At 53.9% G+C, this 21681-nt stretch overlaps 3 protein-coding genes across 4 annotated transcripts; 2 read left to right on the top strand and 1 right to left on the bottom strand.

Annotated features, from left to right (window-relative positions):
• The first annotated feature begins 959 nt into the window (after positions 1-959).
• POMGNT1 (protein O-linked mannose N-acetylglucosaminyltransferase 1 (beta 1,2-)) lies at positions 960-10198 on the top strand. Of its 2 annotated transcripts, XM_036870822.1 has the most exons (22): positions 960-1045; positions 1514-1683; positions 2290-2404; positions 2540-2658; positions 3342-3407; positions 3498-3611; positions 4396-4513; positions 4707-4805; positions 4962-5089; positions 5434-5504; positions 5733-5808; positions 5993-6076; positions 6166-6207; positions 6419-6477; positions 6794-6866; positions 6949-7077; positions 7162-7287; positions 8278-8342; positions 8518-8562; positions 8930-9065; positions 9310-9419; positions 9519-10198. In XM_036870822.1, exons 2-22 carry the CDS (start codon positions 1564-1566, stop codon positions 9604-9606), a joined length of 1983 nt encoding a protein of 660 aa, XP_036726717.1. In that variant the 5' UTR covers positions 960-1045; positions 1514-1563; the 3' UTR covers positions 9607-10198. The 2 variants fall into 2 exon arrangements, with proteins under 2 accessions (XP_036726717.1, XP_036726718.1); XM_036870823.1 differs by lacking the exon at positions 4707-4805 and having other exon boundaries at positions 9519-10194.
• Positions 10199-12370: 2172 nt separating this feature from the next.
• On the bottom strand, positions 12371-17136 carry TSPAN1 (tetraspanin 1). Its single transcript, XM_036868955.1, has 8 exons — positions 17007-17136; positions 16510-16574; positions 13941-14147; positions 13654-13728; positions 13456-13554; positions 13221-13376; positions 13038-13121; positions 12371-12850 (listed from the first exon to the last, which is right to left on the bottom strand). Exons 2-8 carry the CDS (start codon positions 16564-16566, stop codon positions 12803-12805), a joined length of 726 nt encoding a protein of 241 aa, XP_036724850.1. The 5' UTR covers positions 16567-16574; positions 17007-17136; the 3' UTR covers positions 12371-12802.
• Positions 17137-17977: 841 nt separating this feature from the next.
• P3R3URF (PIK3R3 upstream reading frame) lies at positions 17978-20624 on the top strand. Its single transcript, XM_036855026.1, has 3 exons — positions 17978-18042; positions 20075-20295; positions 20581-20624. Exons 1-3 carry the CDS (start codon positions 17978-17980, stop codon positions 20622-20624), a joined length of 330 nt encoding a protein of 109 aa, XP_036710921.1.
• Positions 20625-21681: the final 1057 nt, after the last annotated feature.

Genomic DNA, 21681 nt, shown 5'->3' with positions numbered 1-21681 from the left:
TCTCTTAAATTGGATTATGTTGCTTCCCTGCCTAAAACTGTGCCACGGCTACCCACTCACTTCAAACAAGCATCACCATCACCTAGAAACTTTTTCGAAATGCAGTATTCTGCTCTGCCCCAGACTCCTGAATCAAAAACTCTAAGAATGGGGCCCAGCAATCTGTTTTAACAAGTCCTCCAAGTGATTCTGATGCAAGCTAAAGTTTGAGAACCACTGTGTTAAGCTAAGTGCTTTGCATGTGTTAAACTCTATAAGTGTTATTATTGTCAGTATAGTGAGGGGTTAAGAGTGGAATCTGGAGCCAGGCTGCCTGGGTTTGAATTCTAGCTTTACCAACTTCGTGATATTGGGCCTCATTTTCTTTGTCTAAAAGATTAGGATAGTAACAGTACCTACCTCATGGAGTTGTTGTGGAATTAAATGAGTTAATATAGTAAGATGCTTACTTAGAACAGTGACTGCCATAGAGTAAGCGTCATATGAGGTCATCCTCATTTCACAGAGAAGGGAACCTAGGCTGAGACGTGAAGTGACTTGCCCAAGGTCTAGGTGGGTGGTAAAACCAGGTTTTTAATTCCCCCGTAGTCTTCAGTGGCCTCGCATGCTCTAGACCTGGGTGCAGCCTTGCCCAAGCAAAGGGAGGGGTATCTGGGTCCGAGGCCTGTAGCCCCTCTGACCCTGGCGTGCCCTGCGGTCTACTCCAAGGCTCTAGGACTCCGACCCCAATCGGGTTTGCCACCACGCAGTGTTGGGAGTGGGGAACCTGCTCTCCCCCAGCCGCCCACCCGGCCAGCCAGCTGCAAGGCAGCCGAGGGACCGAGCACTAGCGGCACTCGCTGGGGACAGACACCAGCCGCCGCCCTAAGCGCCGCCCGCCACCCTCTCACCCCGCGGCGGCGGCGGCGGCGGCGGAAGCGGGGAGGCGGGCCGCCCGGGCCGGGGCGGGGCCGCGAGCGGCATGGAGGAGGCGGAGGCCGCGGCGCGCCGGGCCGAGCAGTGCGGGCCCGAGCGGGGCCCGAGCGGGGCCCGGGCCCCCTGAGCCGTGAGTGTCTCTGGGCGGGGGTCCGGGAGGGGTGGCATGGCCGGGCCGTGTCCCCGAGTGCTGGGGCGGCCCAAGGCCCGGGAGGAGAAGAGCAGGGCCAGATAGGAGGGGGCGAGGGCAGAAGGGGGTGGCTAATGGGGGGGGGGTCGCTGCCCTTCGCTCACCCTAGGACTAGGAAGGCCTGGGGCTTGGTTCTTATAGGGACTAATGAGCCTTGAGAGCCGATTATTTGGCCTCCAGCCTTGGGACAATGGGCAGTCCTGTCAGTTTCCCCAGCCCCAGGGGAGTTTCCAGGTGATCTGACCCCTCTGAAGGTTTCCTTTCCAGAGAAGTTGAGCCACTGTTCCCAGGTCACACAGCATGGATGCTGCAAGGAAGAGTTACTGGGGGGTCCTCCCTCATCTCCCCAAGAAAGCATCAGACTTTGGGAGGAAAACCTTACCCCACGTGACCCTCTGGTCTCCTCAGATTCCTGAAGGCATGGGTTGGCCAGGACAGTGGTGACCCCCCAATCCGGCATGGACGATTGGAAGCCCAGCCCCCTCATCAAGCCCTTTGGGGCTCGGAAAAAGCGGAGCTGGTATCTTACCTGGAAGTATAAACTGACCAACCAGCGGGCCCTGCGGAGATTCTGTCAGGTATAGAGGTGTCCCATACCTCCCAGGGGCTCCCTCCCAGCTTTACCGCAGCCTAGGCTATGGGCACTGGGACCTACCTTGGCTGCCCCCACCCTGCAAGCAGGGTGGGAAACCTCTTTGTCTCATGTCCCTACCAGGTAGTGGGTTGGGTCCACAGTTCTGGAATCAGAACCCAAGTACAACCTCCTAGGCTTCTGACAAACCTGAAGTTGGATCAGGAAGGCTTTGCCCAGGGCCCACACCTGTCAGGCAGTCAGGGCTAGGACCCAGGTCTTCTGATCCCCAGCATGGTTCTCTGGGACTGGCTCCATCTCTAGGAACTAATTGTGGAGGAACCAAGGGAATCAAGGCTCAAATGGAAGAATACAGGAGTTCTGGGTAGGGAGCGCCCTGATGAAGGGGGAAGGGTCAGGGGAGGGTCCCTGAAGGAGGTGGTCGTGAAACTGAACCCAGGTCTGGGGGAGTAGAGCTGGTCAGACAGAGGGAAGGGAGGCAAAACCCAGGTTCTCCCTGTGTCATTGCTTCAGCCAGAGCCCTCCTTTCAGGAAGACCTGCAGTGATCTGGAGGGGGTGCCCCTCTTTAGTTGTCCCCACCCCTCCCCTCAGACAGGAGCTGTGCTTTTCCTACTGGTGACCGTCATTGTCAACATCAAGTTGATCCTGGACACGCGGAGAGCAATCAGCGAGGCCAATGAAGACCCGGAGCCAGAAAAAGACTATGGTAGGACCAGACTGAGGATGGGATTGGTGGTGGAGGGGGTGTCCCCTGGGATCCTGTGGCTGAAATGGTGGGCAGATCCCAAGGGGTGAGACACTGCTGGAGGGACTACCTCCATGACCTGTCACACACCCACAGATGAGGCCCTGGGCCGACTGGAGTCCCCACGGCGCAGAGGCAGTGGTCCCCGACGGGTCCTGGATGTGGAGGTATACTCAAGCCGCAGCAAAGTGTACGTGGCAGTGGACGGCACTACGGTGAGTGGGCTGGTGTCTAGTGTACGGTCACTCCATTCTACTTAGGGTGTGGTCCGCTGGCTCTGGGTCCACTGCCTGAGTGGGAACTGCAGCTCTGCCAGTTTCTAGCTGTGTGACTTTGGAGGCCTCAGTTCCTCATCTGTAGACTGGGACTAATGATTTCTGCTTGTCAGGATTAAATGTAAGGTATGTGAAATGTATTATATGTAGTGTGATATTATCAAAAGTGATCATTAGTATTAGTAGGCAGTTAATTCAGTGATCTATTTATTTCGTGGTCCCATTTATTTATTTATTTCCTGGTCCCTTCTTTGGCCTCGGCCTTGTCCTTGTCCTGGACACTGGGAACCTGGAGGTAGTCAGCCCTGGCCCTACTTTGAGGGGCTCCATCTGTTAGACGGTGATACCTCCAGCATGAGGCAGAGATAGTCAAGGGCTCTAAGAGTCATGAAAGCTGGCAGGGGGTCGGGGTGTTGTAGAAAGATGGGATCTCTTTTGATGGGGGTGCTATGGAGGCTTCCTGGAAGAGATGGCCTTCAGGCTGGGTTGGAAGAGAACTGTGTGAACAGAAGCAGAGGAAGGAGGGGAGGTTTTGTTTCATGCAGCTGTTTTTTTTAAGTGCCCATAAGACAGACCTCAAATGCCAGAGTGAAGAGCTTGACCTTGTCTCTGCTACCCTGTAGGTGCTGGAGGATGAGGCCCGGGAGCAGGGCCGGGGCATCCATGTCATCGTCCTCAACCAGGCCACGGTGAGGTTCTAGGGGTAGGGAACCTAGAGGGCCAAAGCTGAGCCCTCCTTGCTGGTGACACTAACTCATGAGAGGTGTGTCTCCTGCCAGGGCCATGTGATGGCAAAGCGGGTGTTTGACACGTACTCGCCTCATGAGGATGAGGCCATGGTGCTGTTCCTCAACATGGTGGCACCTGGCCGAGTGCTCATCTGCACCGTCAAGGTCAGTGACTCTGCCTTGGCCCTGTTCCCAACACCCCTAGCTCCAGCCCTGCTCATGGCCCTGGGTTCTGTGCCCCTAATATGGCATAGTGGCAAGAGCCTCTGGAGGAAGGTGACCAGGTTCCAATCCTATCCTTGTCAATGGAAAGCAAGACAGAGTCCCTACCATTATGGAGTTTACACCAATAGGGCAAGATCAACAAAAAGCAGCCAAATAAATCTACAATGTCAGGAAAAGATAACTTGTATGAAGAAGAAAATTAAGCAAGGGAGACAGGGTGATGGGGGGTGCATTTTAGAAAGGGGAGGCCTCTGTAAGGACATGACCTGTGCACAGAAAGCTGGAGGAAGTGAGTGAGCCATGTGAATATCTGGAGGAAGAGCATTCTAGATAGAAAGAATGGCAAGTGCAAAGGCCCTGAATTGGGAAGGTGCTTGGTGTGCTTGAGGAACAGCCGGGCTGCCAGTGGAGCTGGAGCAGAATAAGGGAGGGGAGGAGAAGGGTGGTGGGAAGAGGGCAGGGAGGTAGCAGGGGACAGAGGTGCAGACTGTGTGGGATCATGTTAAGGACTAATTAGCCTAGTGACCTTGGGTGATTCTCAGAATCTGTCTAAGCCTTTAGTTATCTGTGAAATGATAGTAACCACAAAGGGTTGTTGTGATAGTTTAATGAGCTAATTTAAGTAAAAGGTTTTACATGGTGCTTGACATGTAGTTAGTGTTCCCTGAGGCTAGGTCTGCTGGAGCTGTGCCAGTCAGGCTGACCACCTTTTCTGGTCTCCCAGGATGAGGGCTCCTTCCACCTCAAGGACACAGCCAAGGCTCTGCTGAGGAGCCTAGGCAGCCAGGCCGGCCCTGCCCTGGGCTGGAGGGACACCTGGGCCTTCGTGGGACGAAAAGGAGGTGCCAGCACCATAGGCCATCCACCCTGTAGTATTAAGGGGCTGGGAGGAGCAGAACTGCAGGAGATGGGGTGGGCTGGGGGGCAGATAGGAGTCGGTGGTGGTAGGCTGGATGAAAGTGGGCAGGGAGATGGGAAGAAGCTCCAGAACTGCAGCCTGGGCCCCCATTGCCCCTCATTTCTGCCCCCTGCCAGGTCCTGTCCTCGGGGAGAAACATTCTAAGTCACCTGCCCTCTCCTCCTGGGGCGATCCAGTCCTACTGAAGACAGATGTGCCGCTGAGCTCAGCTGAAGGTGGGGTTAGCAGGCGCTGGGCTCCAGGGCAGTGCCTGGGCTGGGGATAGGCATTTGGGTTCTCTTTACAGGGCTCTATTCTTGACTGGGTGCCTGGTGTTCTCCAGACCACACTGACCTCATGCCCTCATCCTGTTGACCTCATCCCTCCCTCAGAAGCAGAGTGCCACTGGGCAGACACAGAGCTGAACCGTCGCCGCCACCGCTTCTGCAGCAAAGTCGAGGGCTATGGGAGTGTGTGCAGCTGCAAGGACCCCACACCCATCGAGTTCAGCCCTGACCCAGTGAGTGGGGCCTTGGGCAGCGAGGCCCGGACTCCTTCCCAGCTTGGCAAGGGGCCCCAGGAAAGGTCCAGGTTGGGCTTTGCCTACCCCAGCCTGGGAGGGAACCAGGAGCTGAGGATTTATACTGAGCTCTGAAAGACAGGGCGTCTTGGTTGTGGGGAAGGAGCAGGCCATGTGAGCAAAGGCCTAGAGTTGGAGTTGGACTGAGTGTGTGGAGGGGCCAGGACAGGGAAGACCCTCTGCCTTTTCCCTTGAGTCTCCCTCTCCCTCAAGACTCTTCCCCATGTGGGGATCCCAGTTTGAAGAGAGAGTGAGGCAAGAGCTGAACACTATTTCTCCCTCAGCTCCCAGACAACAAGGTCTTCAATGTGCCTGTAGCTGTCATTGCGGGGAACCGGCCCAATTACCTGTACCGGTGAGCCTGGGAGGGGGCTGCATCCATCTCTGGACAGGAGGTGCTCAGTGGTGGGAACCCGAGGCTCATGTACCTGCAGGGGGAACTCTTGAGGTGGGCGGAACGGCAACAGATTCTAGGTCCATTCACCTTTGGGGGTGAACATGGGGAATCTGGGCCCATCTGTAAGCACAGGGGAGTCCTGATTTGGGGGGACAAAGAGGCCTAATCCAACCCTGGGCTCCCCAGGATGCTGCGCTCTCTACTCTCAGCCCAGGGGGTGTCTCCCCAGATGATAACAGTTTTCATCGACGGCTACTATGAGGTGAGTGGGGCTTGGGGGCTTTGGGCGGAGCAGAGTGCAGGGTTGCTGGTGCTGAGTAGCAATGATCACAGAGGACTGGCAAGGGAGACAGCCCGGGCAAGGGCCGTGAAATGTGCAGGGCTTGGCGTGTCAGAGCCTGCAGAGGTGGGTGGCTCACATGATGACCAGCGGCCGTGCCCCTTAGGAGCCGATGGACGTGGTGGCGCTGTTTGGTCTGAGGGGCATCCAGCACACTCCCATCAGCATCAAGAACGCCCGTGTGTCTCAGGTACCGCCTAGGCAAGGATGGAAGGGGTGGACACCTGGCCCCACTGTCCACCCCAAAGCTCATGTGCCCTATTCCTACTCCCCACCCAGCACTACAAGGCCAGCCTCACTGCCACTTTCAACCTGTTTCCGGTGAGTAGTAAAGACAAAACTCTTGGACCTAGAGAGGGGAAACATGGGCATTAGTCTGGTCTTATTATATAGCAAGCTCTTCCTCTCTCTGGGTCTCATCCTCCTGATGTGGCAAATGGGGGTAGTGCTGCCTGAGAAGTGGGATGGAGGTGGAAGAGACAGGGGATGAGAAAGTCGCCCTTGGGATCATGTTGTCCCCCACCCACTACAGGAAGCCAAGTTTGCTGTGGTTCTGGAAGAGGACCTGGACATCGCTGTGGATTTTTTCAGGTGAGGGAAGTGTCCCTCCATGCAGCTCCAAGCTGCGTAGGGCCTCTTTGCTTGACTGGGTCTCCAGGGAGGAAGGCAATGAGGGGTCTTGGAAAGGTTTCCGGAGGAAGCAAGCTCCAAGGTGGGGAAAATGCCTGAGCAAAGGTAGGCTGGCAGGGGTTGGGGCTGGAGTAGAGAGTAGAAAGGATGAATGGAGACAGTGGGGCTTTGGGGGAAGGAGGCATGACTCCTGAGTCCCATCTCCAGCTCTTCCAGCATCACTGTGTGACTGGGTTTGTCCTTGCCCCTCCCTGAACCCCTGGACCCTGCCTCTCAGTTTCCTGAGCCAATCCATCCACCTGCTGGAGGAGGACGACAGCCTGTACTGTATCTCTGCCTGGAATGACCAGGTAGGCTGAGTGGCCTAGGATCAGCTGTGGAGTTGGTAGAGGCCCCGAGCTAATACCTCCCATTACGGCCCCCTGTCCCCAGGGGTATGAACACACGGCTGAGGACCCAGCACTGCTGTACCGTGTGGAGACCATGCCTGGGCTGGGATGGGTGCTCAGGAAGTCCTTGTACAAGGAGGAGCTTGAGCCCAAGTGGCCCACACCGGAAAAGGTACCCTGGCAGGGTAGGGTGAGTGGACTGAAGTCCCCTACCAGCTCGAAACCTCATAACTCTCAGAGTCTTCCACGCCCCCAGCTCTGGGACTGGGATATGTGGATGCGGATGCCGGAACAACGCCGAGGCCGAGAGTGCATCATCCCTGACATTTCCCGATCCTACCACTTTGGCATCGTTGGCCTCAACATGAATGGCTACTTCCATGTGAGTGGAAGGCAGGGGTGTTGGGGCATAGGGCACAGTGTGGTAGATGGGGCAAGAACATGGACTCGAGCAACCCCAGCTCTGCCACTCACTAGCCATGTAGCCTTAGGGAAATTACTTACCTTCTTTTGCCTCAGTTTCTTTATTTGTGAAATGAGGATAAAAATACTCCTATCTCATAGGGTTGTGAAGTTATGAGGTTTAAATGAGTTAATATGTATAATATGCTTTGGACTGTAAACATTATATAAGGATTAGCTGGTATTATTTTTATCATTACTATTCTTAGCACTAGACTGTGGGTGTGGGGAGGATATTTCTGCTGCCACGCACTCGTCCAGCCCAGCAAACTCTGCCCTCTCCTGTCCTTGCAAGTGCTGAGGCCTAAGCCTCAGCCTGAAGTGAACAGAGAGGGCCCCAGGTCCCCACCCCTTCATCGCTGTGTCCAAAGTGTCACTCCCCAGTTATAGCCAGGGAGGCCTTGAGACAACCCAGTTTAAAGAATGGAGAGTTTCCAGCTTGGAACCTCCTAGAAGCCAGAAGGGCCTTCAGAGGCTGATTACTACAAGACCCCCACTCATCTCCGAGAGGGACGGGGAGTGACCTCATGTCCCTCACCCTTAGTACCTTAGTCATAGCAGTTTTCTCCCTCCCAGTCAAGCCTGTCCCTTTGCAGGGGCCGTTCCTGGCTTCTGTGGCCCTAGAACAGCAGGCCCAGGGAGAGCCACTGGGGACAAGGACTAGCTCAGGGGTCAGTAGCATGAGATGCCAGTATGAGCATGAGCCCTCTGGCAATGGTGGAGCCAGATTAAAGCTAAGAAGAGTCTGCCAAGCCTGCTGCCAAGAGGATGGGGAAGACGGGAGGAAATCAGAGGGACCTTTATAGGTCTAGGACTTCATTTGTGGGCCTCGTGGATATGTGGTGGGTCAGCGGGCAGGTGTGGGCCAGACAGTATAATGCCCTGATTTTCACCTTCACATCCATTCCAGGAGGCCTACTTCAAGAAGCACAAGTTCAACACGGTTCCAGGTGTCCAGCTGAGGAACGTGGACAGGTGGGGGCTGGGGACGGCCAAGGGGAGGATACTTAGGGGCCTTGATAAGCAGTGCCTGGCAGGCCCTACTAGCCCTGTGGTCTGTGTGTTTACCCCAGCCCTGCTGCCCCCCAATCTCCATGTCATCCCTTGAGGGGCTACTCCCTCCCCTGACCCATTTCTCCCTCTCCTTTAGTCTGAAGAAAGAAGCGTATGAAGTGGAAGTTCACAGGCTGCTCAGGTATGGCCTAGGGCAGTGTGGGGTATGAGGCAGGGGGTAAGGAGAAGTCAAATACTGGGAGTCTTGGCCCCATAATTTGTGCGGCCCACTGCAAAATGAAAACCAGGGTCCCTTGTTCAAACATTATTAAGTGGGACTTCCCTGGCGGTCCAGTGGTTAAGACTCCACACTCCCAATGCAGGGGGCACGGGTTTGATCCCTGGTTGGGGAACTAAAATCTTTTGTGCCGCGGCCAAAAAACGCCAAAAAACAATAAATGTTAAGAATTCCAAGATGGCAGCAGTAGAGCATTAAAAGCACACTGCTTGTGTGACACACTCATGAGGTGGGCCCTGTCTTGGCCTTTCTCCCCCACTCCCTGCTACAGTGAAGCTGAGGTTCTGGACCACAGCAAAAACCCTTGTGAAGACTCTTTCCTGCCAGACACAGAGGGCCACACCTATGTGGCCTTTATCCGAATGGAGAAGGATGATGACTTCACCAGCTGGACCCAGCTTGCCAAGGTGCCTCAGTACCACACCTACCCCAGCAATACCCCTCCCCAAGATACAGGGAGCCTTTCTGGAATCTTCCACCTCAGAACCTTCTCTTCATACTCTCAGAGCCTCTCTTCTAAGCCCCTTTACAAATCCATATTCTTGAGGATGCTACCTCTTGCAAACTGAGGAGGCTGCTGAGGAGAGGGAGGCTAAGGGCCCACCCCACAGCTCTCCAACCCTTGCCTTTGCCCCACCCCACCCCCACCAGTGCCTCCATATCTGGGACCTGGATGTACGCGGCAACCACCGGGGCCTGTGGAGATTGTTTCGGAAGAGGAACCACTTCCTGGTGGTGGGGGTCCCAGCCTCCCCCTACTCGTGAGTGACTCTATTCTGTCCTTGGAAATGGAAGACTAGTGGGGTTAGGGGACGTAGCTAATGACCTCCTCCCTATTCGTTTTCCTGTTATCTTCCCAGAATGAAGAAGCCACCATCAATCACCCCAATTTTCTTGGAGCCACCCCCAAAGGAGGAGGGAGCCCCAGGAGCTGCAGAACAGACATGAGACCTCCTCCAGGACCCTGCAGGGCTGGGTACTGTGTACCCCCAGGCAGGCTAGCCCTTCACCCAATCCTGTAGGATTTTGTAGACACTCTCAGGGGCTGGGGCTGGTTTGTTTTTAACATGAGACTTAATTACTAACTCCCAGGGGAGGGTTCCCCTGCTCCAACATCCCTGTTCCTGAGTTGGAGGTCTATTTATTTACTTCCTTGTCGGGAGAGGGCAGGATAGTACCTGGGAATCTTTGGGATCCCTGGGCAGCTGATCCTGCCCTTTGTATACTCCCTCCTCCCAGGCCTGGCTCAGAATCTAACCTATTTATTGACTGTCCTGAGGGCCTTGGAAACAGGCGGAAGCCTGGAGGGCCTTGATTTTTTTTTTTGGACTGGGGTGCTGCCCTGAGGGTGGGGCAGGCTCTTACTCAGGAAACTGCTGTGCCCAACCCATGGACAGGCCCAGCAGGGGCCCACCTGCTGATGCAGACTCACTCAGAGACCCTCAGGCACTGAACCAGGCCTCTTCTCAGCCTCCTCTTTGTCCAGATTTCCAAAGCTGGATGAGGTGGTCATTGATTAAAAAAGGAGAAAAGCTCTGGGGATTGTCTTGTGACTGTGTGTGTGTGTGTGTGTGTGTGTGTGTGTGTGTGTGTGAGAGAGAGAGAGAGAGAGAGACACACACAGAGACAGAGAGAGACAGAGAAAGAGAGATGAGTGGGAGAGAGGATGGTCATGATGGATGATGAGTTTTCTTTACTGTCCTCCACAGGTTTATCTTCCATTTGGGGCCATTTGGCCAGCAGGGGACTCCCAAGTCTCAAACTCCAAGATTTTTACCCTAGAACAACAGAGTCTGACCTTTGCCCCACCCTACTTGGGGCTGAGCTCAGAGCGGCCACCCTATACCCCATTCCCACTGTTTAATTAACCATCAGGCTGTTTCCTGCCTAGCTTGTGTCTGAGCCAGGGCACCTGTCCCCAAAAATGGAGCAAGAGAGAGCAAAAAGGGATACCTGGGGATGAGGGGGTGATAGAGAGCAGGTGAGTATAGTGGAGGTGGGAAGGAAGTGGATGAGACAGAGCTGAATGGGCATCATCAGGAAGTGAGGACTGGGCTGCAGGTGGAGACACAGGAACAAGGATGTCTATGGCCCTTAGGGTACTTTGTATGCACATTCCATATCTGGGCATTTTTCTGGAGAAAAGCCATCATTTTCATCAGATCACCCAACCAGTGATCCAAAGAAGTCAGGAAGATACTAAGTTAGTCATGCTAGCACCAGAAAATGGATGAGATTGTCCAGAGGAAGTGGTTGAGATAGCCCAAAGCAGAGGGCATGACATTTAAGGAATCTGTGAAGGACTTAGGTTCAAGAGAGTAAGTGTAGGACACTTGGAGAAGGGGTCTGCCTGCAGAGCCCTTGCAAAGTGAGCCTCATGAGCTCCTTATACAGAGCCTTGGCCAGGGAGGCAGGAGCCGGCTGGAACTCTGCCCTGTCACCAGCTCTCTGCCCCTACCTCTCCAAGCGGTGCCTGGAGCCCTGCTCGGTGATGGCACGGGTGGTGTGTGGCTTCAGTGTTTGCTGGAGGTAGAGATAGCGCTTGAGGTGCCACAACAGTCAGGTTGAGGAACAATTAGCTCATAATGAGGTGGAGGAGGCCCACCCAGGGCAGACAAATCCCTTGTAGCCTCTATATAGGCACCTGGGGGTGGGGTAGTGTGAGAGGCATAGAAAGGTGGTGAAGGTACGAGGGGGGCTAAGTGCTCTACCTGCCCATCCCCCCAGCAGGCTGCTGATCTGGGCCTCACAGACCAGCTCTCAGGCACTGAGTTGCACTGGCTAGGTCGCAGTTCCTTTTTGGATTCACGAGGGGTGATGGTTCTGGGTTGCCCTAGTAAAACCTGGGAAGAGGAATCCAGGGCTCAGAGGCAAGCAAGGAGGACTGGTTTGCCAGGCTGGGCTTTGCTTGGTAGTAGACACCATATCCTCTGGCCACAGCCTCCCACCTTAGTGCTATATCTCCTGCAGCAGCAATCAGATCCATGTCTGGGACATTCTGGCCTAAAAGTAAATCATGTTCCCATGTCAGCCAGGATCCCACCCGGCTCTGGAGTCAGATGTCATGGACCCAAATCCAGGCTCAGCTCTTCATGGGAGGTTGTGGGCCTGGAACGAGTCACTTGGCCTTTCTAGGCCCAGTTTCTGGAACATGGGGGTGGTTAAGACTAAATAAGAGATCAAATCTGTAGAGCACTGGGCAACCAAGACCGAGAGTAAATGAAATTCTTTCTGAAATCCCCAAAGCAGGGACAGGTGGGGGGCTGTGCCTGCATGAGAAGGGTAGGCAGCTTGGGTCCCCTGATGGGGACTTCTGGAGGGCTTCCCAGAGCCTAAGGAATGACCCTCTTCCATCGCCCTGGCAGTATTTCTGGTCTCCCTGCCCCCACTTGGGCACAAGCTTTTTATTTTCATAGCTTTCCAGCCCAGTGCTCCTACCCAGGAGACGGCACTTTCAGGCCAAAGTCCTCCCACATTATAGGACTGCAGACTGGCCCAGCCCCTGCTTCCTCCCTCAGTGTCCTCTTGGCCATCCTTGTTAGGCTCCCTCCCAGGCCTGGCATCCAAATGAAGGTGAGAAATAGCCACCCACCTCCGTGCTACTTCCATTCTGCTACATTTCTAGGAGCCTTCTGAGTCAATAGCCCCACAGGAGTTTGAGGCCAGTTTAGGCATGATGGGTCCCTCTCCTGAAGGATACACAAAAAGAGTGCAAATGGAAACATTTTAATGGGTTTTTGAGTTCTGAAGTGCTTTCTACACATCTGCCTGGTGACTGCTGATTTTGCATATGCTCATGCTATCGGTGCAGTGCCTTTAATCCCCCTGTGGAGTACTGGGATCACCAAGAGCACCCCACCCCCTGGCCTGAGAGGGTATCAAGGGTTTAAGAAGCAGACTGGAGGAATGGGCAAGAGGATTGGCCACCTTAGAGGCTCTGAAATAGGTGGACCCCAACCCCACCAGTGGAAGGATAAGTCTGGCACAGGTTGAAGGGGGTGGTGCCTATTTGGCCCCAGGCCCACTCCGGCCCAAGTGACACTGTTAGATCCTGTCCCCACGCTGATCACTGCCTCTTGGCAGTGCCGGGGTGCCTCTTCCCAGTTCCTATACGGCAGCAGCAGTGGCGGAGGCAGAAGCCGACTTATTTCAGATTGCAGTACAGATACATGGACACAATCATGGCAGCCAGCTGGTGAGAAAGGAACAGGCAGAGAAGAAGAAACATGATCAGGGTCCTTAAGCTCTAGTCCCCTGCCCACCAGACATTCGACATGAAGCTTTGTTAGAAGTCTGTCTCTTCCAGAAAGGCCTCAGACATGGGTCAAGCAGCCCTGAGCCCGTGGGGATATCCTGCCCCAACCTCCTCCCCTCCTTACCTCCAAGCCCGCAATTCCGGCTGCCACACCACCCACGGTAACTGCATTGGTTTTGATGTCATACAGAAGCTGATTGAAGCAACCCTTGGAGGGGAGAGAGCATCTGTAGTCAGCAGCTGCCCCCACGCACATTCAGCACTCCGAGGCCATTAAAGCAGCCCAACCTCCCAGGCCAACCTATACCTCTACTTTCTGGTTCTGGGCCTCGACACTAGTGCAGGGTTCCACTAATGTGCCATTGTCATGGTCAAAGCAACAGTGTTGGGGAAAGACGTGGTTCTCTTTTACATAGGGAGAGTCCTCAAAATCTGTGTAGTTGTTGAAGCCACAGCACTTGAGCTGAAGATGAGGAGAAGAGGTGGTCAGTGGGGCCTTGCTTATTTCTCCTCACCCCAAAATCTCCCCCAGCCCACCTTACCCCTTCCATGGTGGAGTTCCACACTTGGGTGTAGTCTTTTTGGGAACCGTACTCTTTCTTGATGGTGGGCACTACCATCAACGTCAGGAAGTTCTCAGCCTGGGTGGGGAAGGTCAGTGTTTAGGGCCTGGTAGGGAGGGTGGCCATTCGCAGTGCTTTGCCCAGTTGTCCCCCCCTTGCCCCATCCCTGCTCCTCACCGTTGTGGTGTACACCAAGGCAACCACAGCAGCTGCAACCTCAGCAATGAAGATGACGAGGAGGATGAAGAAGAACTGAATGGAGAACAGGGATCTTGAGTTTTAGGGAGAGACAGTCCCTCATGCATTCCTTGCCCTAACCCACCCCCACATGAAAACAAGTCAGGGGCCCCACTGGCTGAGGCCCCTGGAGTCCAGAGCAGGGCTTGGGGATCCCCAGGGCCTGGTGTCAAGGGTGAGGGACCCTGGGCCTTGGTTACGGGCCTGTGGAGCTGGGTTTGACACACCATCATGAGGGCACACTTGTTCTCAGTCTGGGCACCATAGCAGCCCAGGAAACCAAGAGCGAAGAGCACAGAGCCAGCTGCGATGAGGAAGTAGCCCACGTTGACAAACTGCATGGCAGTGGATGATAGTGGCCCGAAGATCTTCATGAAGGATGGTCCGTCGACTGACACCCAGATGCCCACTGCCAACAGGGCCACACCACACAGCTGGAGACAGAGAGGCAGACCTTGAAACAGTGCCATCAAGCAGCTCCCTACCACACAATTGAGTTAGGGAGATGGGAGATGAGAAACTTCCCCCTTTATTGACTATGGAGTCTAAAAACTCATCCTGTAGGGAGGAAAACATCCTTTAGAGCCAGAAAGGCGGGAGCTGGAACATCCATAGCCAGCACCAGGCTGAACACCTAGGCAGATATAAATGGGATCAGGGATTCCAGAAATAGCTGAAGGGTGGGGGGAGGGGCAAGGCTTTCCCTCACTGCTGCCAGGGTCATGCCACATAGCTAGGGGTGAAAAAAAGCAGGTGAACATCCCCCCCCAGCAGCTTCCGCACCCCCCCGCCCCCCCACCATTCCCCCCTCCAGGTGCCTGGAACAACTATGGCCTCTGATAGGTGGAAACAGGGGGGTGGGAGCCTTGAGCAGTCTCCACAGTCACCATAGCAACAGAGGCATGGCTGAGGTTTACACCTGCTACCAACATTGGAGAGGGCGGTGGTGAGAAGGGATACCCACCCCAAGGCCCCATTTGGCTCCCCTCCAGAACCAGCCTAGACCTCTCCTTGCCACCCAAGTGGAAACTGAGGCACCAGAGAGGGAGTACAGCCAGAGCTCTTAGAGGCTCTCTGGCTCAACCCCCAGCTCAGAGGGAATCCTGAAGCCTAGACTGGGGAGGAGGGCACTGCCCAGTTCCCACAGCTCTTAGAGCAAAGCCTTGCTGATCCAGAGCTTCAGTGGATAAATCAGCCTGACACTGCCTAGGTGTCCAGTCCCCGCTTTCCGGCTATGGAAACCAGGAGTGAGGTGGCAGATTGTGGGTGGATCCCAGGCATGTTTGCCCAAGGACAGAAAGCTGGGCTTTTAGCCTACAGGGTCAAATTTCAAGGAGTTTGAGGCCTGCCCTGCCCAGTCTGGCAAGGCAAGGGCAACAGAGGCGGAAACCAAACCAGATTTGCCTTTAACCCCCTCGGGCCAGAGCCCCTGCTCTCCAAATCCCTGCAGTCCTGTTGCCTTTTTCAGATACATGGATAAAGTCTAGTTTCCTGAAACCAGAGGAAGCCCAAGGCACAGACCACATCGGAGTCAGTTTACTCACCCCCAGCCCAATTCCTCCAAATTCATCTATACTTCATGTCTCCATTTCCTCCCCATTTACTCACTCTAACCCACTCTCATGTGGCTCCAAGGTATCTGGTGACATCCTGTGCTTAGTCATGGGCATATCCTCCTTGACCTCCCTGATACCTCGCTCTCCTGGTTTGCTTCCTGCTGCTTTTTCTTCATTTGCTTCCTGGTGGCCATTTGTCTGTTTATCCCTTGTAAGCTGAGTTTCCTGGAGTTCACTCTCCCTGAGTGCTCTCACCCCTCCCATGGCTTCAACGACCACCTATGGGCACATGACTTTCAAATATCGTGAGCTGCAACCCCACTGGGTACACAGCTGCCTGTGAGATATCCCCTAGGTTGTTCTTGCCAGAGACGTGGTCATCATCTCCAAGATGATGTCTCCCTTGCCCCTTCTTCCATCCCTCAGCCACCATCCAAGGGCTTTGTCCTTTGTCCACTTTGTCCATTTCTCCCCATCTCTAGGGTTCATGCCTCTTTGCTCAGCTTCCTCAAACATGCCCTATATAATCTGTTCCTGGGTTTCTGAACAATATCTGATTTCATTGCCTTTGGGCCTTTCTGCATGCTTTACCAACCCCCTCACTCAGTGCAAATTCCTAGCCTCAGCTATTTCCTCCTAGAAGTCTTCTCTGACCAAGCAGGGTTCAAGCCCCTCCTATGGGCCCCTGTGCTAAGACCATGTATACTATGTTGAAACTGTCTGCCTATCTGGCCTGCTGGACCTGAGATCCCCAAGGGCAGAGAAAGGGCTTGCTCACCTGTCACCCCAGCACTCAGCACAGAGTCTTAGGCAGTGTGTTGGTTGAATGAATAAGGGCCGCTTGCAGCTGACACTCTGCTCTGATGTCTCTGGGCCTTCTGTGCTTTTGGTTCCCCATCGTACAGAGGCCACTGAATTTCCTTCCACACTAGGTGACCTTGGGCAAACCCCTTCCCCTCACTGGGGCCCCAGCCTGTTAGCCTACCCTGCCCTGCTGTAAGCCTGCCTGAGCTGAAGCTTCCTGGAAAGGAGAGGATGCCCCTAACCTTCTCCACCCCAACTGTGTGGCAGCCAGGCTGCTACTGGGACCAGGACTCAGCATCTGGGGAGACTTCTGCACCTCCTCAACTTGCAGGAAGAGTCTGGGCATAGCAATCTCCTCTTCCCCAGTTCGGGCTCTGCTCAGGTTAAGACCCACTCCTATAGGGAACCCCAAGGAGCCCATAACCCCCACACTTACAAAGATGAGCATATTGAAGAGGATCATCACGGTCTTAATGAAGCTGAAGCACTGCATGGTGGCTCCTGGGAGGCAGATGTGTGTGTGTTAGGACCTCGCTCCCTGCCCCCACCCCCAACCTGGGCTGACATACCGACTCCAGCATCCTGGACTCATATAATCACCAAGCTTCTCCTGCATCTGGACTCTGACACCTCAGGACTTTTCCCAATTCCCATCCTGATGCCCCTATCCCTCTGTACTGCCCAGGCCCTCTACCAACACCTGGCACTCTGAAATCCTAACATCCCAGGTTCCTCCACTGGCACCCCAAGCCTGACTCCCATGCTACAGGGTCACTCCATGCCCTTCCCTGGCACCTGTGTATCCTGGGCTTTCCACTCCCCCTGAACCAATCCTAGACTCTTCCAAGACCCTCCCCATGGCCCTTCCAGCTCCCCAAACCTGTTTCCAGATTGATTTCACTTCACGGGATAGTCTCTATCCTATGCCATCACCTGTTCAGGGTTCTTGGTAGTGAGTTCTGAAAGAGGGATCTGCTGAGGCTCCAGAGGGGACTGCAGCTCCGGGGAACTGCCACTGAGTGGGCAGGCGGGGAGACGGAGCTTGGCTCTCACACAGCACTGCTCACCTGTGGGCAGGGCAGGTGCTTTAAAGGCCTCCTTCTGCCTGCCCATCTACCCCACCCACAGCCAGTCTGGCTCCTCCTGCCCCTGCTGTCCCCCTGCTGCCTGGCGCTCCGTCCTCACAGCCCCAGCCTCCTCGGGGCTCCTCCTGGCAATGCCAGCCACGGGCAACGCCCCTCCTGACCTGAAGAAGAGAGAGGTCTGGGGGTGGGGCAAGTGGCCCCCCAGAACTGTGTGCCCTCCACCACGGCAGTGCACAGGCGCTTCCTACCCTGCACCTGCTGATACTGTCGTACACACCCTGCATGCTCGAGGCACGCACATCTGCCCAAGCTGTATATTCACACACACACACACACAAACACCTCCTAGTGCTCTCAAATGCACACTCACACACGCACACACACACTCTGAACTGTGTGGACTGACTCCCAGCAACAATCAACAGAGCAACATCTGAGGTACGTACTGAAACACTCTCTCTCTCACACACACACACACACACACACACACACACACACACACTCTCTCTCTCTCACGCAGGCATGCCCACACGTGCTTTCAAGGAAACGGCCAAGGCTTGGAGTTTTCTGCCCCCTCCTCTCAGTGGCAAACGACTCCTAATCTTCTAGTCTTTTTCTCTCCACAAACTTCAACCCCACACCATTGTAAAGCAATTATACTCCAATAAAAATGTTTTAAAAAAAAACAAACCTTCAATCCATCTTTCTCCTCCCTGAGTCTTTCCTCCTCACTCTTCTCCCTTCCCACCCTTTTTCTCTCCTCAGTCCTCTCTCAGCACTCTGCATACACCCCTTCCATTCCTGCCAGCAGGGGGCACCATGGTCCCACAAAAGCACTGCCCCCCTTCCTCCCCCGACCCCTCCCCACCAAGTTCTACAGCTCGGTAATCCCCATCATCGTCAGTCCTTCCGGGGCTGCTGGTCCTGATGTCGAGGTGCTGGGAAAGTTCTGGCTTTTAAGTCACTCAGACCAAGTGCTCGAATCCTGGTTCTGTTGCTTATTAGCTGTGTGACCCTAAGGGCATTTCTTAGACTTGGGTTTAAGCCTCTGTTTCCTGGTCTGTATAACAGAATAGTTATGGGGTTTTCAAGTGAGATTTAAAATGAGATTTTTCTTCCCATTCTGGGACATAAGGGAATGACCACAGAGTGAAAAGTTCAGAATAAGGAGAGTCACAGCCAGAGGGGGTGTGGGATGGAAGATTTTTAAATTTGTTTTGTTTTTATAATGGGAGGAGGCAGTTGAAGAGACAGGAGAGAGAGGAAGGCTGTTAACACTAACATTTGTACGTATCATGCTTTAAATGCATAACTTATATAGTAAGTCTTTTTTCCCCTTTCACAACAATCTTATAAGATTCTCTTTTCGTCTGCTTTTTAAATATGGGGAAAGAGAGGCACAGAAGGTTAAGTGCACATTTCTGAATGAATGAATGCTTGCAGAATAGCAGGAGTTAAACGTCTGGGCTTTGGACCTTGGCCATCCCAGATTTGAATCCCTGCCTGCCTCTAATTGTGTGAGCCTAACTGAGTGAATTTACCCACTCACTAAAAATGATTTATAACTCCAAACCAATACTCACAGCACTTTTGTGGTCATTCATGGACATGTGCAGAGCTGCAAAAAATTTGAGTTGTCTACCATGCTTGTTCTCAGCTGAGGTTGAACAAGGGGATGCTCTGCCTTCTTGTTTCAGCTCTCACAATGTAAACAAGTGTTCTTTTTGCGGCCTATTTAGTGTCCGTCATGTTTTTTGCATTTTTGTGCTTTTTGTTGGTGACTTTGCTATTAAAGACTCCCTCCAGCGTAGTGCTGAAGTGCTCTCTAGTGTTCCTAAGTGCAAGAAGGCTGTGATGTGCCTTATGAAGAAAATACACGTGTTAGATAAACTTCATTCAGGCAAACGTTGGCCATTTGTTGGCTGTGAGTTCAATGTTATTGACATCAATATATTTTAAATGAAGTGGCTTTAACAGAAACACAAATAAACTAGGTTATTGTTCAGTTGACAAAATGCTGTGACCAGAGGTTAGTATGAATCTAATCCTGTATTTCTCCTGGGAGCATTGGCTCAATATTTGCTAATACAGTGTTTGTGGTGACTTTATTAGGGCTAACTACCACGAATAACAAGAATCGACTGTATATGAAATAGGAATAATGACAGAATCTCCTTGTAGGGCTGTTGTGGGATTAGATGAGATTATGTTTGCAAAGGACTTGGCACTGTGTTTGGCACATAGTAAGCACTCAATAAACATTGTTAATGTTGTTAACGTGGATGAGTGAGAAAATGAGGGAGTGATTTTTTTACTCAGAGTTCCTTTTTCCAAGGGGCCAAGCTGAGGTTTTCTGGCTCTTCGGCTGGACCCATGGAGAGAACTGTGAGGGAGCCTGACCCCTAAGGGAGGGGCTGGGGATCAGGACCTGTAATAAAGAGCATCACTCTTACACAGACTCTGTATGTCATAGAGGCCTCAGCTGCGCTGGCCAGTAGCACCATCAGGCACGTGACAGAAGTTCCCTGCGCCCAAGGGGCCTTCTCAGCTTGTCTGTGCCCCTCGGCCCCGGGGCTTGTTATTTATTTATTATTTATTTTTGGCTGCGTTGGGTCTTTGTTGCTGCGCGTGCGCTTTCTCTAGTTGTGGCGAGCGGGGGCCACCCCCCGTTGCGGTGAGCGGGCCTCTCACTGCGGTGGCCTCTCCTGCTGCGGACCTTGGGCTCTAGGCGCGCGGGCTCCAGCAGCTGTGGCACGTGGGCTCGGTAGTTGTGGCTCACAGGCTCTAGGCACGCGGGCTTCAGTAGTTGTGGCGCACGGGCCCAGCTGCTCCGTGGCATGTGGGATCCTCCCCGACCAGGGCTTGAACCCGTGTCCCCTGCATTGGCAGGCGGACTCCCAACCACTGCGCCATCAGGGAAGCCTGGCCACGGGGCTTAATTTCCCCCTACCGGAGGCCAGGTATAGGCTGGCCTCGGCTCCGGTTTCCCAGGATGTTCAAGTGTAGCCACAGAAGGTACCGGCAGAAATCCCAAGGCCCAGCTGCCACCACTGCAGCCACCAATCTTGCCACCATGGCCACGGATATCAACAACACCCACACTGCCACCACCAGGGTGTGGATCCTTGCACCGCAAGGTTAGCCGAGGGCCCTGAGCCAGGGTGGGGGGTGGGAAAAACAGGGCCACTCAAGTTTTCCCCACATTAGCCTTGTGCAGGCACTGTAGGGGACACACCTTCTGTGAATTATCACCCCAAAGGTATGGTGGGGTCTTGATGGCAGGCATCCCAAAGGCTGAGAGCCTTAACGGAGGATGTATTGGCTGGAAGTGGAGGGCCTGGGGAAACGGGAGAATCTAAGAGCAGTGGAGCTTCCAGAACTTCTGCTTTCCTCACACTCTTCCCTCTCCTTCCTCTCCTCAGTACTCAGACACCTTTGTCAACCTGGCAGCTTTCTGATCCTCTAGAAATGCCCAGAAACTAGTCCAGAAGCTTGGCTGGCTCCGGACCTGCATCTCCTAAGGGCCACGGGTGGTAAACAGCAGACAAATAACAATCCTTTCTGCTCCAACTGCTTTATTCCACTCCAAGGTGTTTCCAGCTGACTATGTAGGGTATGAGGGCAGGGTTGGGACTGAATGCTCCCAGGGATAGGCTTCAGCGACAGCAGCAGCCCTCACAGTAAGACAGTGGAAGGACAGAACAAGATCAGCAACACACACCGTCTTTGGCCTCAGCTTTTGATCTGCCCTATGAGGTAGGGGAAGTTCCTGCCTTGCACTCCCATCTGCACAGGGAAAAAGATCTCCGGAAACATCTTGGAAGGTATAAGAAGCCAGATCCTTGGAGAGGGAGGTAGAGGCACAGATCAGAAAAGGATAGCATGAAAGACAGATTTCACTGCTCCAGTGTAAACCATGAATGCCTGAGTGAGAGGTGTATGTGGCTCTGTGTGCCTGTTATGGTCAGTGTTTGTGAGACCAAGAGAATGGGGATCTAAGCAGACATGTGGCTGAACGTACCTTTGCAAAGAATGTGCCAATGTTGCCAGCTGTGTGTGTCAAGGTGTGTTTGTGAGCGTATGAGTGGGTCAGAGAGAGAGACATCATCTCCACGAAGAGGAGTGAATGAAGGTCAGGAGGCGGGTGCGGGCGGCCGGAAGGAGGAGAGCGTCAGCTTCTGACGGGGGTGTACCATCTTCAGCCCCCCAGCCATTCTCTGAGGTTGGTATTTTCCAGGACTAACAGCTTAGCTGGGGTGTTTGGGGGTGGGGTGAGACTGAGTTAGAGGCCAGAAAGTGGGAGGGTGCTAAGCTCTCAGGCCTGGGGATTTTCCACTTGGATTTCCGCATGTGCGCCCATGTGTCATCGGGTGTAACTGGGTTTACGTGAGGTGTGTCTCCATGGAGTTGTGTCTCAGTGGCAGGAAACATTGTGAGGGACTGTGTCTCTAAGGTGTCACTTTATGCACAAGTTAGTGTGTGTCCCAATGTCCTGAGGTCTGGCTCCAGTTCCAGGGCTCCCT

Source organism: Balaenoptera musculus, chromosome 1 (genome assembly GCF_009873245.2).
Source record: "Balaenoptera musculus isolate JJ_BM4_2016_0621 chromosome 1, mBalMus1.pri.v3, whole genome shotgun sequence".
In the NCBI taxonomy this organism is placed as follows: domain Eukaryota; kingdom Metazoa; phylum Chordata; class Mammalia; order Artiodactyla; family Balaenopteridae; genus Balaenoptera; species Balaenoptera musculus.
Note: the sequence above shows the minus strand (reverse complement) of the source record. Positions and strands in the feature narration are given on the sequence as shown.

What these genes read in the sequence shown, in the direction of transcription:
- POMGNT1 (XM_036870822.1), top strand. Translation starts at nt 1,564, where the DNA reads ATGGACGATTGGAAGCCCAGCCCCCTCATCAAGCCCTTTGGGGCTCGG. An exon ending in CCCTGCGGAGATTCTGTCAG is followed by an intron (nt 1,684 to 2,289) that starts GTATAGAGGTGT and finishes CCCTCCCCTCAG; the next exon opens with ACAGGAGCTGTGCTTTTCCT. An exon ending in TGGCAGTGGACGGCACTACG is followed by an intron (nt 2,659 to 3,341) that starts GTGAGTGGGCTG and finishes GCTACCCTGTAG; the next exon opens with GTGCTGGAGGATGAGGCCCG.
- TSPAN1 (XM_036868955.1), bottom strand. Translation starts at nt 16,566, where the DNA reads ATGCAGTGCTTCAGCTTCATTAAGACCGTGATGATCCTCTTCAATATG. An exon ending in ACAAGTGTGCCCTCATGATG is followed by an intron (nt 13,729 to 13,940) that starts GTGTGTCAAACC and finishes TTCTCCATTCAG; the next exon opens with TTCTTCTTCATCCTCCTCGT. An exon ending in CCGGAATTGCGGGCTTGGAG is followed by an intron (nt 12,851 to 13,037) that starts GTAAGGAGGGGA and finishes CTTTCTCACCAG; the next exon opens with CTGGCTGCCATGATTGTGTC.
- P3R3URF (XM_036855026.1), top strand. Translation starts at nt 17,978, where the DNA reads ATGGTCCCACAAAAGCACTGCCCCCCTTCCTCCCCCGACCCCTCCCCA. An exon ending in CCACCAAGTTCTACAGCTCG is followed by an intron (nt 18,043 to 20,074) that starts GTAATCCCCATC and finishes CTGCGCCATCAG; the next exon opens with GGAAGCCTGGCCACGGGGCT. An exon ending in GTGGATCCTTGCACCGCAAG is followed by an intron (nt 20,296 to 20,580) that starts GTTAGCCGAGGG and finishes TCCTCTCCTCAG; the next exon opens with TACTCAGACACCTTTGTCAA.